Raw genomic sequence first — 17,186 nt, 5'->3', positions numbered from 1 at the left:
GCAAAATAATTTCCTGTGCATTGCAAAAAAAACAAAATAATTTTGCATATATTTCTGAAGCAAAATAATTTTTAATTCATGGAAAAGCAAAATAATTTCCCACATATTTCCAAAGTAAAATATATTCACATGCATTCCAAAAGTAAAATAATTTCCCATATATTTATAAAGTAAAATAATATATGGGAAATTATTTTGCAATGCGCGCAAAATTATTTTCTTTTGGAAAAAATTATTTTACTTTTAGTATATATGGGAAATTATTTTATTTTACTTTGGAAAAAATTATTTTACTTTTAGTATATATGGGAAATTATTTTATTTTACTTTAGAAAAAATTATTTTACTTTTAGTATATATGGGAAATTATTTTATTTTACTTTGGAAAAAATTATTTTACTTTTAGTATATATGGGAAATTATTTTATTTTACTTTGGAAAAAATTATTTTACTTTTAGTATATATGGGAAATTATTTTTGCATGCATTGGAAATTATTTTTGCTATAGATTAACTTATGAAATTAATTTAATATGAAGTTATTTTACTGTTGTTATGGTGTAAGCTGATCTACCTATTTCAGGTATAAATGGAATTGTCTGAGTACAGCTATATTTAATCTGTTCTGGGTAATCATAGGCGGTCCATCTTCCCAGGACTTGCCTTCCCTCTTTGGGATGCAGTAAGTTTATTATTATTTATTTATTACAGAAATGCTGACAGGACTCCTGCTTTATAGTTGCTGGCATTTTTTTTTTGTCTTTCAACGTTGTGTCACATCTTCCTACAGTGGAAAGAAAGGCTGTAAATGACAAAGTTCTCTCTTATTCTCTCTCTTCTGATCTCGAGCGCATGGTACAGTGGGGAAAGAGGTGGCTGGTTACTTTTAATGCATCTAAAACCAAGCTCCTATCTTTACATCATCAACGCTTTGATCCCCATCTGGTATCAATTGAAATGGATGGCTCTCGTCTAGGGAAGCCCAATGTTTTGATAAGTTTTTGGGCTTGACCTTTACTCCTAACCTGAAATGGAACACGTACATCGTCTGTTGCCAAGGACGCTGGAAAGATGGTGGGATCCTTCTACCGCTCCAGAAGATATCTCACTACTGATGCAATTCTCTATCTATATAAAAGCCAAGTACATCCAAGGATGGAGTACTGCTGCCACATCTGGGTAGGAGCTGCTAAAAACAGCCTATCCTGCCTTGACAGAGTACAAAATAGGCTTCGTGGCTTAGTGGGAGATGCCCTTTTCTCTTTCCTGCAAACTTTCTTCCACGGGAGAGACATTGCGAGCCTGTCTTTCTTTTATCATTACTTCCATGGCAAGTGCTCGTCTGAGCTCCAATCCCTGATCCCCCCTCGCCAATCTTTCATGATAAACACCCGTCTAGCTGAAACCACTGTCAAAAATTTTCCCCACTTTTTATCTGTGCCAAAACCAAAGCGTAGATTCCATGAACAAAACTTCTTTCTTAGAAGTGCACGCCTGTGGAACTCTCTTCCGTTTGCCTGTTTCCCACCTGGATGTCTTCAAGTCTAACATAAACAAATTCCTGATGAACCACTCCCTTAAGTAAGATACTTTATCAAATCTTAACACTAACGTACTGTACACGCAATAACCCTTATCCCCGAGTGGCTTCCGGGCGGGCGTTGATAACTGGTGACCACCTTGTAAAAAAAAAAAAAGAAAGTAAATACCATTATAGGTGGTAGTTATGGCTCCAGAATCATGACGCGTACCTTTGTAACACACTTTTGTTAATACACATTTTTATTAACCATATCGCTGTGTCTTGATTATTATCCGTCTGCAAAGCCACAATTAAAGGAATATGTTAGAAATTATTTTGCTATAAAAATGCATAATGAATTATTTTACCTTTGCAATATAAATTATTTTGCCATAGAAAAAAAGGTTAATTTTCAGGGGTCACTAGGGTATTTTGGTACTTTTTTTAGATTAGGTCCACCTGCACAATTTTCTTTTAAATGACACCTTTCAAAGGTTTTCGACTATGCTGAATACGGAAATCGCATTGAAATTTTGCAGAAATAATTAGTTATCGAGATATAAAAAGTTGTATTATGCATTGTATTTTTTGTCGGCCATCTTTTTTTACGCGCGTGCAGTGTCAGTCATGGCGCGCGAAAAGATGGCAGCCAAAGAATACAATGCATAATACAACTTTTTATATCTCGATAACTACTTATTTCTGCAAAATTTCAATGCGATTTTCGTATTCAGCATAGTCGAAAACTTATAAAAGTCGTCATTTAAAAGAATATTGTGGAGGTGGACCTAATCTGAAAATTTACCGGTATTTTTTTAAGACTTTCTTATGATTCAATTTTTAACTGAATCCTTCTAGTATTAATGAAATTTTTTCTTCTTTTTCTTTTTTTTTTTTTTTTTTTTACACAAAACCATCGATAGGCATCTTACGTATGTTTTCGTTTTTTTGTTTTTTTTTTTAGAAAACACAGTGCAAGGGAGACAACTCTAAGAAAAAGGGGGTTGGGATTATCTCCCTTGGGTTGAGCATATTTTTTGTGTAAAGGTTAAAAAATGGAAGAAACTTTTTTTTTTTTTTTTTCAGTTGAACTCGGGAATCTGTATAGAATTTCGAACAAAACTATTTATTTAATCAACGGGGGGGGGGGGTAGCATGCTCATGATTGGGTAGAAGTCCTAAGCAATCTGCAATTGCATTTTGAGTATCACCCACACTGAGGATTGGACCTTCAACCTCCAGAAGACTGTAATTTACAACTGAATTGTACCAAGTACTCTATCCGCTATGCCACGGGTATTTGCAAAACGTGATGAGAATAATATTCAAGATAAGAACAGTAGTCTGAATAATCCAAATAATCCAAATTATCAATCCTCATCTAAAAAATTCAGAAACGTAATATTCCATGTCGTCACACATGATTTGCCAATACGCGTGTAATAGGCAGAATTATATTTTTTTACATAGAAATCACCACTTATCAAGGCCCAGAGGCCACTCGAGGATAAGGGTTAATAAGTGTACAGTGGTCAATGGGATAATTTCGTGGTAATCGTTAGTAGTGGGAATTTGGTAAATTGGATTATTTAAGGGGAACGGCTCATCAAGAACTTGTTTACGTTGGACTTGAAGACGACCATATTGTAGTCAGCCGGAAAGCAGGAAAACGGAAGATAATTCTATAGGTGTGCAGTTCTAAGAAAGAAACTTTGTTCATGGAATCTACGATTAGTTTTGGGCACAGATAAACAGTGGGGGAAATTATTGATAGTGTTTTCAGCTAGACAAGTGTTTCTCATGAAAGTTTGGCTAGGGTGAATCATAGATTGAAGCTCAGACGAGCAGTTGCCATGAAAATAATGATAAAGCAGAGACAGACTCGCAACATCTCTTCTGTGAGAAAGAGGTTGCAGGAAAGAGAAAAGGGCATCTCACACTTGGCTACGAAGTCTATCTTGAACTCTGTCAAGGTAGGGTAAGCTGTTTTTAGCAGCTCCTGCCCAGATGTGGCAACAGTACTCCATCCTTGGACATACTTGGCTCTTATACAGGTAGAGAATTGCATCTTACGTGTCTCTTAATTATCTTTTATCTTCCTCCTCGACATAAATTAGCAGACTCTTTACTAGCTGTTTTTTTTTTCTCTTCTTCAATTTAACATCATGGCAAGACAAAAAAGAAAAAAATGTATAAAAATCTGAAGATGGCGTATAGCGCCGAAATATTAATTTTAAACAAATAAATATTTGTTTATTTTTCATAACATTGCGTTGTAATTTGGCTTTCAACTGTAGTTCATGTGTATTTTATTTTAAAAGTCAAGCAACGCTTTTATCTCGGAAAACACAACCCTGACTTTCATATCAAGTTCGGCAAACATATTCTTCCAGCATTTCAAAATAACACCGCATACAATAACATGCAGACTCTTTAAAACTGTTTTTTCTTCAATTCAACATCATAACGAGGGGGAAAAATGCATAAAATTTTGAAGATGGTGTATAGCACCGAAATATTAATTTCAAACAAGTAAATATTTCTTTATTTTCATAATATTGCGTTGTAATTTGGCTTTTAAGCATATTTCATACTTATTTTTTTTTTATTCAATCAACACTTCCATCACAGAAAACACAACCCTGATTAGATTAAATGTTATTGCATCCAAGTGTTTTCTTCTTCTATTATTTTTTCTTTTTTTTTTGATGTCGAGTATTGGCTACCACCTGCGTGGAAACAAAACCATTCCAGAAACACATGGTCACCTGCTAAAATGATAAAGTTTGAATATGGAATGTTATTTTTTTTTATACCCTCTTTTCAAATCAATGACCCAATTCAGCTTTGCAAATCGTGATGCTTCACAATTTTTTTTTTTTTAATGTCGCATGCTTCCTTAACTGTTCAGACTTCTTTTTGTGCCAGAAACAGAAAAATGCTGAAGTTTCAATCCTTTCTGCGGCTAAAAAGGCTTTGGGTATGAAAAAGATGGCCATACCCGATGCCAAGGGTTGCACAGTTAAGTTTTTTTGTCTTTTTTTGCCTTATTTTTTTTATTACTTTGTATTTTTTATTTTGCCTTTTTTTTTTTTTTACTTTGCCTATTTTGTGGGGATGAGGGAGCGTCTACTCTTATTTGATCTTTTTTGCCTCCGTTTTTATTTTGTTTTTTTGAAATTTTGTCATTTTTTTGTGTCTTTTTTACATTTTGCTTTCATATTTTTTCTTTGCCTTTTTTGCCTTCTCATCTTAATTTTTTTGTCTTTTTATTTGATTTTTGCTTTATTTGCCTCATTTTTTTCTGTTTGATTTTTTTTTTTTTACTTTTTTGCCTTCTTATCTTAATTTTGCTTTATTTGTCTCATTTTCTTTTCTTTATTTTTTCTTTGCCTTATTTTTTTACCTTTTTACCTTCTTATCTTAATTTTTTTGCTTTATTTGCCTTTTTGTCTTTTCATCTTGATTTTTCTTTGTTTGCCTTATCTTATTTTCCGCTTTATTTTTTCTTTCCCTTATCTTTTTTTTTTTTTGCCTTCTCAGCTTGATTTTGTTTAATTTTATTTTACTTATCCTTCTATTTTTTTTGGGGGGGGGAGAAGAAAGTAGCATCTTCCTTAATTTTGCTTTTCTTGCCTCCATTTTTATTTGGGCTTTTAAAATTTTGCCATCAATTTGCTCTTTTTAAAAATATTGCTTTCATATTTTTTTTCTGTCTTTTCTTTTCTTGCCTTATTTTGCCTTTTTGCCTCTTCTGGATTTTGCCTTTTTTGTATTTTGCCTTCTTTTTAAGGGAGGGAATATTTTTTTAGGGGAGGGGAAGGTAGCGTCTTCTTTATTTTGGCGATTTGAGATTTTGCCATCATTATTATTTTGCTTTATTTTGCCTTTTTTTTTTACTTATCTTGATTTTGTTTTTTTTTACTTTGCCTTCTTTTTTCTTGAGAGGAGGGGGTGTCTTTTTATTGTGTTTTTATTCTAATTTTCATTTCTATTTTGCCTATTTTTTAATTTGCATTTTCTTGATTTTTTTTTTTTTGCCTTCTTTTACCTTGCCTTCTCTTTTTTGTGATAGTGATGGGGGGGAGGCTTCTTTTTATTTTGCCTTTTTTCGTTTTCCCTCCTTTTTTATCTGTGTATTTTGAGATTGTGCCTTTTTGTAAATATGGCCTTTTTTATCTGTGCATTTTGAGATTGTGCCTTTTTTAAAATATGGCCTATTCTTATTTTGCCTTCTGATTTGATTTTGCCTTTTTTCGTTTTCCCTCCTTTTTTATCTGTGCATTTTGAGATTGTGCCTTTTTTAAAATATGGCCTTTTTATCTGTGCATTTTGAGATTGTGCCTTTTTTAAAATATGGGCTTTTTATCTGTGCATTTTGAGATTGTGCCTTTTTTAAAATATGGCCTATTCTTATTTTGCCTTCTGATTTGATTTTGCCTTTTTTCGTTTTCCCTCCTTTTTTATCTGTGCATTTTGAGATTGTGCCTTTTTTAAAATATGGCCTTTTTATCTGTGCATTTTGAGATTGTGCCTTTTTTAAAATATGGCCTTTTTATCTGTGCATTTTGAGATTGTGCCTTTTTGTAAATATGGCCTTTTTTATCTGTGCATTTTAAGATTGTGCCTTTTTTAAAATATGGCCTTTTTATCTGTGCATTTTGAGATTGTGCCTTTTTGTAAATATGGCCTTTTTTATCTGTGCATTTTGAGATTGTGCCTTTTTTAAAATATGGCCTATTCTTATTTTGCCTTCTGATTTGATTTTGCCTTTTTTCGTTTTCCCTCCTTTTTTATCTGTGCATTTTGAGATTGTGCCTTTTTTAAAATATGGCCTTTTTATCTGTGCATTTTGAGATTGTGCCTTTTTGTAAATATGGCCTTTTTTATCTGTGCATTTTGAGATTGTGCCTTTTTTAAAATATGGGCTTTTTATCTGTGCATTTTGAGATTGTGCCTTTTTGTAAATATGGCCTTTTTTATCTGTGCATTTTGAGATTGTGCCTTTTTTAAAATATGGCCTTTTTATCTGTGCATTTTGAGATTGTGCCTTTTTGTAAATATGGCCTTTTTTATCTGTGCATTTTGAGATTGTGCCTTTTTTAAAATATGGCCTATTCTTATTTTGCCTTCTGATTTGATTTTGCCTTTTTTCGTTTTCCCTCCTTTTTTATCTGTGCATTTTGAGATTGTGCCTTTTTTAAAATATGGCCTTTTTATCTGTGCATTTTGAGATTGTGCCTTTTTTAAAATATGGGCTTTTCTTATTTTGCCTTCTGTTTTGATTTTGCCTTTTTTTTGCCTTTTTATTTTAATTTTGTTGTTCGGATTTTATCTTTTTTAGAATTTGTATATTTATTTATTTATTTATTTGTGGACTATTATCCTCATCTTTATAGTTGTTATTATTTTACAACGTTTCAACCAACTATTCCTCTGACCTTCGTCAAGTGATCGTGAAACAACAATTATGAAGATGAGAATAACGGTCCACAAATAAATAAATAAATCTTGATTTTTGTTTTTTTTGTTTTATTTTTCCTTTTTAAAATTTTTATTTCATTTTTACTTTTACTGTATTTTGCTTGGTTTGGATTTTGCCTTTTATTTTGATTGTACAAATGAAAAAATTTTCATTATTTTGTCTGCCTTTTTGAGACTACAAGAAGACAGTGAAAGAGAGAGAGAGAGTGTCAATTACTTATGTTAAGTGCATTGCTTAATCATCATTTAATTAGATTATTTTAAAAATGCATATTTTCTCATCCAAGCTTCACCTTTACCCTCTTAAACCTATGTCTGATATAATTTCGGCTTTTATTGACTTCCTTTCTCATGCATCCCAGTTTATTTCCAGACAGGGTAACCCATATGCCCTCTTTGTGATCTTTGTCTAAAATGCATCCTGTTTATAATTTATAATACATATGATCAATTCTCATCTCAAAAATTCATATTATTTTCATCTTGGTTGTTTTTACTAAAGTAACCTTTGACCTTTTTATGGTGTATTTTTTTTTTAAACTGAAGCCTTTACACTTAGTCCACAGGAGTGGATTGTTCTCATTTGTCAGCCATGGCTGAGTGGATGTGTTAATTCATCATCATAGCTTCATGAACAAAGATCTAGGAAGGGGCTTGTCCACGTTTTCTGCAGACACACTCATGACTGACGAGTCCAATGTGGGATAAGCAAGCTTGTCTGCAACAGCTGCAGGTTAGGGTCTGATTTGGGTATGGGGTTGGGGATAGTTGGTGCTCCTTCCTCCTGCATTTTGTCTTCCAGACAAGTCTGCTGAGTGTTCTCGAAGGAGAAGATTGCTTGATAGATGGTGTGCCACCAAACAGCTCGGTGTACTGCAAGGGTTGACCACTGGCGGTAGTTGATGTAACAGGCACCAAGAAATTTCTTCAGACAGTTTTTGTGCCCTTTCTTTGGTGCTGTTTTGTGGTGGTGGCCAGTTCGCCATACAAGGTGATTTGGGGAAGGCAGTGGTCTTCCATTTTGGAGACGTGGCAGCCCAGCATAGTTGTGATTTTTTTTTTTTTTTTACATAGGCGTCACCACTTATCAAGGCCGATATGCCACTCAAGGATAAGGGTTAAAGAGTGTAGAGTAGTCAAAAGGACAATATAGTAATCGATAGTAATGGAAGTTCGGTAAATTTGTTAACTTAAGTGGAACGGCTCATCAGAAACTTGTTCACGTTGGACTTGAAGACAACCATATTATAGACAGCTGGAAAGCAGGAAAACGGAAGACAATTCCACAGGCGTGCAGTTCTAAGAAAGAAGCTTTGATCATGGAATCTATGTTTAGGTTTAGGCACAGATAAAGAGTGGGGAAAATTATTGATAATGTTTTCTGCTGATTTTGGCCTGTTCAAGCACTTCAAGGTTGGTGATGAAGTCACTCTAGTGAAAGTTGAAGATGGTACGGAGGCAGCGCTGGTGGAAACGTTCAAGGAGCTGCAGGTGATGATGATAGGCGACTCACGATTTTGAGACAAATAAAAGGGTAGTCAATACGACAACTCTGTACACACTGACCTTGGTAGACTTCTTGTTGCTCCGCACTTGCTGATATAGTTTACCAAAAGTACCGTTTTTAAACAAAAAGGGGGTCACCACTTATCAAGGTTTAAAGGCCATTCGAGGATAAGTATTAATTAATGTTAGGTAGATGGTGAGACAATGCCTTGATGATCAATAACGGTAGAACTTGGGTAGGGTTTGATTATTTAAGAGGATGGCTCAACAAGAACTTGTTTACATTAAACTTGAAAACGACCATGTCATAGTCAGCTGGGAAGGAGCTTCACAGTATTGATTTCTACAGATGCACAGTTATAGGAGTTCAGAATCTCCTACGGAAATATCAATAGAGCAGAGATAGACTCGCAACGCCTCTTTGGTGAGAAAGAGGAAGTATGCAAGTGAAAAGGTCCTTTCCCACTAGATTTCGAAGATAGATTTGTTTGCACAACATTTTTGGCAGATGTAACTTCTGACCATCTTTAGGTGTATCTTATCGAATTCGGGAATCTTCCTGTCAGACTCGGAAATTCACAGGAAATTTCAAACAGAAGCCTTTATTTAATCCACGGGATTAGTATGCTCTTGTTCTGTCAGCCATTATTATAATGGATGAAGTACTAGGTAAAGCTCTGTTGTAAGTGACACTCTTTTATGGGTTGAAGGTTCAATCCTCCGGGCAGACTGCATTAAAAATAAAATTGCAAATTACTTCTACTCAATCATGGCTGATAGAACAAGAACATGCTACCCCCATGTATTAAATCAAGGGTCATATTCGAAATTTCGTGCAGATTCCTGAGTTCAACAAAAAGATTTCCAAGTTCAACAAGATACAGCTGAAGAAGGATGGAGGTTACATCAGCCGAAACGTTGCGAAAATAACACTTAAGATGAGAACAGTAGTCTGAATAATCCAAATAATACGGATCATTAATCCTTATCTCAAAAATTTCAACTAAATGACTGTTTTTTTTTTTTAATTTTTTACGAAGGTCATGGACATAACCGTCGACATTCTACCGTTGTACAAAGTGATTGACCCAGCTTATTTGGAAATATTAGTCACGAAGGTGAGTTTTCACAACATTCTTTTATTTCAAGTGTTTTGATTCAATTCTTTTTTACACTAATAAAAAGTAACCACTTACCAAGGTTAAAAGCCACTCGAGGATAAGGATTAATGAGGTTGATAAATTGTCAGTTGAATGACGAAGAATATTACGGGAGGATTTTTTTTTTTTTATATATATATACTGATGAGTCACCGCTTATCAAGGCTAAAAGCCACTCGAGGATAAGGGTCAATGAGATGGAAAGATTGTCAGTTGAATGACGAAGAATATTATGGAAGGATTTTTTTTTTGTATACTAATGAGTCACCGCTTATCAAGGCTAAAAGCCACTCGAGGATAAGGGTCAATGAGATGGATAGATTGTCAGTTGAATGACGAAGAATATTATGGAAGGATTTATTTTATGCTGATGAGTCACCGCTTATCAAGGCTAAAAGCCACTCGAGGATAAGGGCTAATGAAATGGATAGACTGTCGGTTGAATGATGAAGAATATTATGAGAGGATGTAAAATAATGAATGTTTCCAAGTTGCTAGGGTGTCAAGTTAACTTTTTGAATCTCATTTGGCAATATATCAAACAACAAAAATTATTTTAAAGGACGCCAAACTGGATGTGGTGGGTTTCCGTACCTAAACCTAAACGTAAAGTCCATGAATAAAGCTTCTTTCTTAGAACTGTATGCTTGTGAAACTCTGTTCCGTTTGCCTGCTTTCCAGCTGACTACAATATGACCGTCTTCAATTCCAATGTAAATAAGTTCTTGATGAGCCATTCCCCTGAAGTAATCCAATTTACAAAATTTACACTTCTAACGGTTACAATATTATTCCATTGACTACTGTACATTCATTAACCCTTATCCTCGAGTGGCCTCCGGGCCTTCATAAGTGATGACTTCTTTGTAAAAAAAGAAAAGTTTTTTAAAACGTTGGACTTAGGGTTAGGATTAATGGTCATGTTAATAAAGATTGTCAAACCCAACTTCGCAGCGGCATAACAAACTTTGACCATGTCAATGTTAACGTTGCTATGTATTAGTTGAAATGTATGTCTTGACTGGATGCAAAAATTAATAGTAATACTGTAGTTGTCTCCCTTTAAAGTTCTTTCACTTTCTGAGAATAGATTTTTGGGGTAAGAGTTGTGCCCTCATCATCATCATTATCTACATCATCATCATCGTCATCATCTACATCATCATCATCTATATCATCAGCATCATCATCATCATCAACAACATCATAATCGTCGTCATCATCATCATAGTAATCATCATTGTCATCAATAACATCATCAACAACATCATTGACATTACATCATCATCGACATCACAATCCGTATCATCATCATCAACAACATGATCGACATCATTATTAACATCATCATGATTGACATCATAACCTTCACCATCATCATCATCGTTATCATAATCATTATAATTATCATCATCATCGATATCATCAACGTCCGCATCATCATCATCATCAACTGGACGTTGATGATGATGATGATGATGATGATGATGATGATGATGATGATGATGATGATGATGCGGACGTTGATCATCATCATCGTCATTGTCATCATCATTATCACTGTCATTATTATCACCATCACTTCCATCGTCATCATCATCACCAACATCAACATCATAATCAGCGTCGTCATCATCATCATCATCAACATCATCATCTTCATCACAACGATACAAAATGATAAATAAAAAAACAAAATAGTTTTAATTTTTATTCGTTTTCACGTTTTTAAACTATAAAGAAAATGAAATAAAAAATTTTTTCGTATGAAACTCTTTCTATATATTTTAACCTAAGGAATGTTTTAATATGAGTTATTTCCCTTGACGAATTTGATTTTGCAGTTGTTATTTTAAACAGGAATGCCTCCATATTTTTCCGGTCAAAATTGTATAAAAAAACTGCAAGGAAGTATTATTATTATATGAAGTGCCTTCAATAAGTTTCCAGATTTTTTTCGTATGCGCACTTTTATTGATAGTACACACATAAAACTCTATTTTCCTTTGAAGTAATCTCCTCCGGCTGCAATGCACTTGTTGTGTCATTTCAACAACTTCTGGAAAGCCCCACGGAAGTCCTCTTGTGTGATTGTGTCAATGAACCGTGTCACAACCTCTTTCATTTACTCATTTTTCTCATAGCGACAGCCTCTAAAGTTTTCCTTGAGCTTAGGGAATAACCAAAAGTCACAGGGAGCAAGATATGGACTATAGGGAGGGTGAGGAACTGTTTTGATGCCTATTTTGGTCAAATAGTCTTCTCTGAGCACCCTTGGGACAAACTTTGCACAAATCTTCCGCATCTTCAGTTCCTCACAAATATTTGTGTGTACAGTTCCCACACTGATATCAAACTGTGCACTTATGGTCTTTATAGACACGACAATCCTTATTCATGAAATTCTTTATTTGGCCAATCAACTGGAGTTGTAGACTAATGCATCGGGACAAACATTTTTCAATTCTTTATTGCATGTTGTTCTTCTAACGTGTCCTCGTGTCCAGACTGCATTTTAAAAATTAGCCAGCTTTAGTAGGGTGTATTCCAAATCCTGCTGAAGCTGTTTATTTGAACGTGAAATCATAAAAATTAGTCAATCATCTCATAAAGTGTACAGCAATACAATTTTAAATGCCTGTACAAAAAATAATTTCCAAAATTCTACGACAATTTTAAATGCCTGTACAAAAATATCTGAAAACTTATTTAAGACGATTCGTACATCAGTGAAATGGTAACATTTTGTTATCGGAGATGTCGTGAATTTAACGGTTCTGCTGTTTTTAGATCTCCAAAACAATCTCATAGTAAACAACTAACTCAATTATCGCCCTTTAACTCTGGAAACCGGAGAGCGACACAGCCACATCACTTCCTGTTTTGTATATCTCTTCTTCCTTTCCCGTTGAACCCTCGACCAGTCAGCATGTGATAAATTCCTTCAGTTAAAATATCTGTTGGAAGATGTTTCATCGCGGACACCAAATCATCTATCACCATCTAGAAAACAGAGGAGGTAATTCAACAATGAACTGTCTCGAGAAATATGCCGAAATGTCGCAATTTCTATGAGGAAAAAATAAAAACTTATGATCCTGGTTTGACATTTAAAGTTGATAAATTTTTAACTGAAAATTATTGAATTCTTTAACGCTTTACTGCCAGATTTTTTTATGCAATAAATATTGGTACTTCCGCGGGAATTGAAATCACAGGCTAACTCGATTATTGCTTCTTTAACTTTGGTAACCAGAGAGCAACACGCCACGTCACTTCCTGTTCTGTATATTTCTATTTTTTTTCTTGCTGAACTCTCAACAAGTCAAGATGTGATGATAATGCGCTCCGGTTGGCATAGCCACCCAACCAGCTCTCCTGATTAACCTGTCAGCCTATCATCAAATACTAACCACAAGTAACGTTACTCTCTTCTCAATGAACTCTGATTCTTACTATTTTTGTATTAATTTCCTCACATGTATTTTTTATGTAAATGAACCTACATTCTTTCACTAATATATATCGGTATGTTTTGTCTCTTCATTATGCGACCCATGCTTCTAAATCACTTACCATTCATTTATTATTCATTTAACCATTCATTTAACATTCATTTAACAACATGAAGGATGGGATCGTCTATAACATAAGTGGACTATTCCGTCCTCAATAGTTTGTTTCGTTTTTTTTTTTTTTTGTGAATTTTCTCGCAGTAAGTTGGCTTTTGCAGGTCTGTTTTTACATATCCTTAACAGCCTTATGATAAACAGCAGATGATCACCATTTTCTATTTAACAAATATAGTTCATTTTTTTTGTTGTTTTCTTTTACTCTAATTGAATTCCCTTTTGTAATTGTAAAAATTCAAGCAGTAAGTCGGCTGGGGCAAGTCAGGCTTTAGTAGAGTGCATTCCAATTCCTGCTGTAGCTGTTCATTTGAACCTGAAATCATAATAATTGGTCAGTCATCTCATGATATGTATAGCAATAGTATACTGAATTTTCAAGAGTCTACGACAATTTTAAATGCCTGTACAAAAAAGTCTGGAAACTTATTGAAGGCACCTCATAATACCAATAACATGACACAGCGATAAAAAAATTAAAACTTAGCTGGTAAGAATTAATGTTTGATATGCCAGCTTAAATGCTACCTAGGTCCAACTGTTAAAATCAAGATAAAATAGTTGATACATTAGATAGAAAGATATGTGTGTTAACCAACAGTACCGTAAGTTGTGCTTATACAAATATCTATCTATCTATCTCTCTCTCTCTCTCTCTCTCTCTCTCTATATATATATATATATATATATATATATATATATATATATATAAATATATATATATATATATATACACACACACACACACACACACGCACAGAGGATAGCCCATTTACAAATAGCCCAGAAGATTTGGTTGAGATATAGTTGTATTATATTCATATACATATCAATAAATATAGTTGTATTATATTCATATACATATCAATAAATATAGTTGTATTATATTCATATACATATCAATAAATATAGTTGTATTATATTCATATATATATCAATAAATATAGTTTATATTCATATACATATCAATAAATATAGTTGTATTATATTCATATACATATCAATAAATATAGTTGTATTATATTCATATACATATCAATAAATATAGTTTATATTCATATACATATCAATAAATATAGTTGTATTATATTCATATACATATCAATAAATATAGTTGTATTATATTCATATACATATCAATAAATATAGTTGTATTATATTCATATATATATCAATAAATATAGTTGTATTATATACATATACATATCAATAAATATAGTTGTATTATATTCATATACATATCAATAAATATAGTTGTATTATATTTATATACATATCAATAAATATAGTTTATATTCATATACATATCAATAAATATAGTTGTATTATATTCATATACATATCAATAAATATAGTTGTATTATATTTATATACATATCAATAAATATAGTTTATATTCATATACATATCAATAAATATAGTTTATATTCATATACATATCAATAAATATAGTTGTATTATATTCATATACATATCAATAAATATAGTTGTATTATATTCATATACATATCAATAAATATAGTTGTATTATATTCATATACATATCAATAAATATAGTTGTATTATATTCATATACATATCAATAAATATAGTTGTATTATATTCATATACATATCAATAAATATAGTTGTATTATATTCATATACATATCAATAAATATAGTTGTATTATATTTATATAGATATCAATAAATATAGTTGTATTATATTCATATACATATCAATAAATATAGTTGTATTATATTCATATACATATCAATAAATATAGTTGTATTATATTCATCTACATATCAATAAATATAGTTGTATTATATTCATATACATATCAATAAATATAGTTGTATCATATTCATATACATATCAATAAATATAGTTGTATCATATTCATATACATATCAATAAATATAGTTGTATCATATTCATATACATATCAATAAATATAGTTTATATTCATATACATATCAATAAATATAGTTGTATTATATTCATATACATATCAATAAATATAGTTGTATTATATTTATATACATATCAATAAATATAGTTTATATTCATATACATATCAATAAATATAGTTTATATTCATATACATATCAATAAATATAGTTGTATTATATTCATATACATATCAATAAATATAGTTGTATTATATTCATATACATATCAATAAATATAGTTGTATTATATTTATATAGATATCAATAAATATAGTTGTATTATATTCATATACATATCAATAAATATAGTTGTATTATATTCATATACATATCAATAAATATAGTTGTATTATATTCATATACATATCAATAAATATAGTTGTATTATATTTATATAGATATCAATAAATATAGTTGTATTATATTCATATACATATCAATAAATATAGTTGTATTATATTCATATACATATCAATAAATATAGTTGTATTATATTCATCTACATATCAATAAATATAGTTGTATTATATTCATATACATATCAATAAATATAGTTGTATTATATTCATCTACATATCAATAAATATAGTTGTATTATATTCATATACATATCAATAAATATAGTTGTATCATATTCATATACATATCAATAAATATAGTTGTATTATATTCATCTACATATCAATAAATATAGTTGTATTATATTCATATACATATCAATAAATATAGTTGTATTATATTCATATACATATCAATAAATATAGTTGTATTATATTCATATACATATCAATAAATATAGTTGTATTATATTCATATACATATCAATAAATATAGTTGTATCATATTCATATACATATCAATAAATATAGTTGTATCATATTCATATACATATCAATAAATATAGTTGTATTATATTCGTATACATATCAATAAATATAGTTGTATTATATTCATATACATATCAATAAATATAGTTGTATTATTCGACATATACATATCAATAAATATAGTTGTATTATATTCATATACATATCAATAAATATAGTTGTATTATATTCATCTACATATCAATAAATATAGTTGTATTATTCGACATATACATATCAATAAATATAGTTGTATTATATTCATATACATATCAATAAATATAGTTGTATTATATTCGTATACATATCAATAAATATAGTTGTATCATATTCATATACATATCAATAAATATAGTTGTATTATATTCGTATACATATCAATAAATATAGTTGTATTATATTCATATACATATCAATAAATATAGTTGTATTATATTCATCTACATATCAATAAATATAGTTGTATTATTCGACATATACATATCAATAAATATAGTTGTATTATATTCATATACATATCAATAAATATAGTTGTATTATATTCATATACATATCAATAAATATAGTTGTATTATTCGACATATACATATCAATAAATATAGTTGTATTATATTCATATACATATCAATAAATATAGTTGTATTATATTCATATATATATCAATAAATATAGTTGTATTATATTCATATACATATCAATAAATATAGTTGTATTATTCGACATATACATATCAATAAATATAGTTGTATTATATTCATATACATATCAATAAATATAGTTGTATTATATTCATATACATATCAATAAATATAGTTGTATTATTCGACATATACATATCAATAAATATAGTTGTATTATATTCATATACATATCAATAAATATAGTTGTATTATATTCATATACATATCAATAAATATAGTTTATATTCATATACATATCAATAAATATAGTTGTATTATATTCATATACATATCAATAAATATAGTTTATATTCATATACATATCAATAAATATAGTTGTATTATATTCATATACATATCAATAAATATAGTTGTATTATATACATATACGTATCAATAAATA

At 30.6% G+C, this 17,186-nt stretch overlaps 1 protein-coding gene across 4 annotated transcripts in view; it reads left to right on the top strand.

Annotated features, from left to right (window-relative positions):
* Window positions 1-17,186, top strand: part of LOC145267017 (dynein axonemal assembly factor 9-like) — a 159,657-nt gene that overhangs the window by 42,682 nt on the left and 99,789 nt on the right. For 2 of the 4 annotated variants that reach the window (XM_080122933.1, XM_080122932.1), the window contains exons 9-10: window positions 4,457-4,543; window positions 9,553-9,630. In XM_080122933.1, the coding sequence (XP_079979059.1) occupies window positions 4,457-4,543; window positions 9,553-9,630 (165 nt within the window). Of the gene's footprint in view, window positions 1-4,450; window positions 4,544-9,552; window positions 9,631-17,186 lie in introns of all 4 variants that reach the window. The other 2 variants (XM_080122931.1, XM_080122930.1) reach the window with 1 other exon arrangement.

This window comes from Euprymna scolopes, chromosome 42 (assembly GCF_053919585.1).
Source record: "Euprymna scolopes isolate OS-2025 chromosome 42, ASM5391958v1, whole genome shotgun sequence".
In the NCBI taxonomy this organism is placed as follows: domain Eukaryota; kingdom Metazoa; phylum Mollusca; class Cephalopoda; order Sepiida; family Sepiolidae; genus Euprymna; species Euprymna scolopes.
Note: the sequence above shows the minus strand (reverse complement) of the source record. Positions and strands in the feature narration are given on the sequence as shown.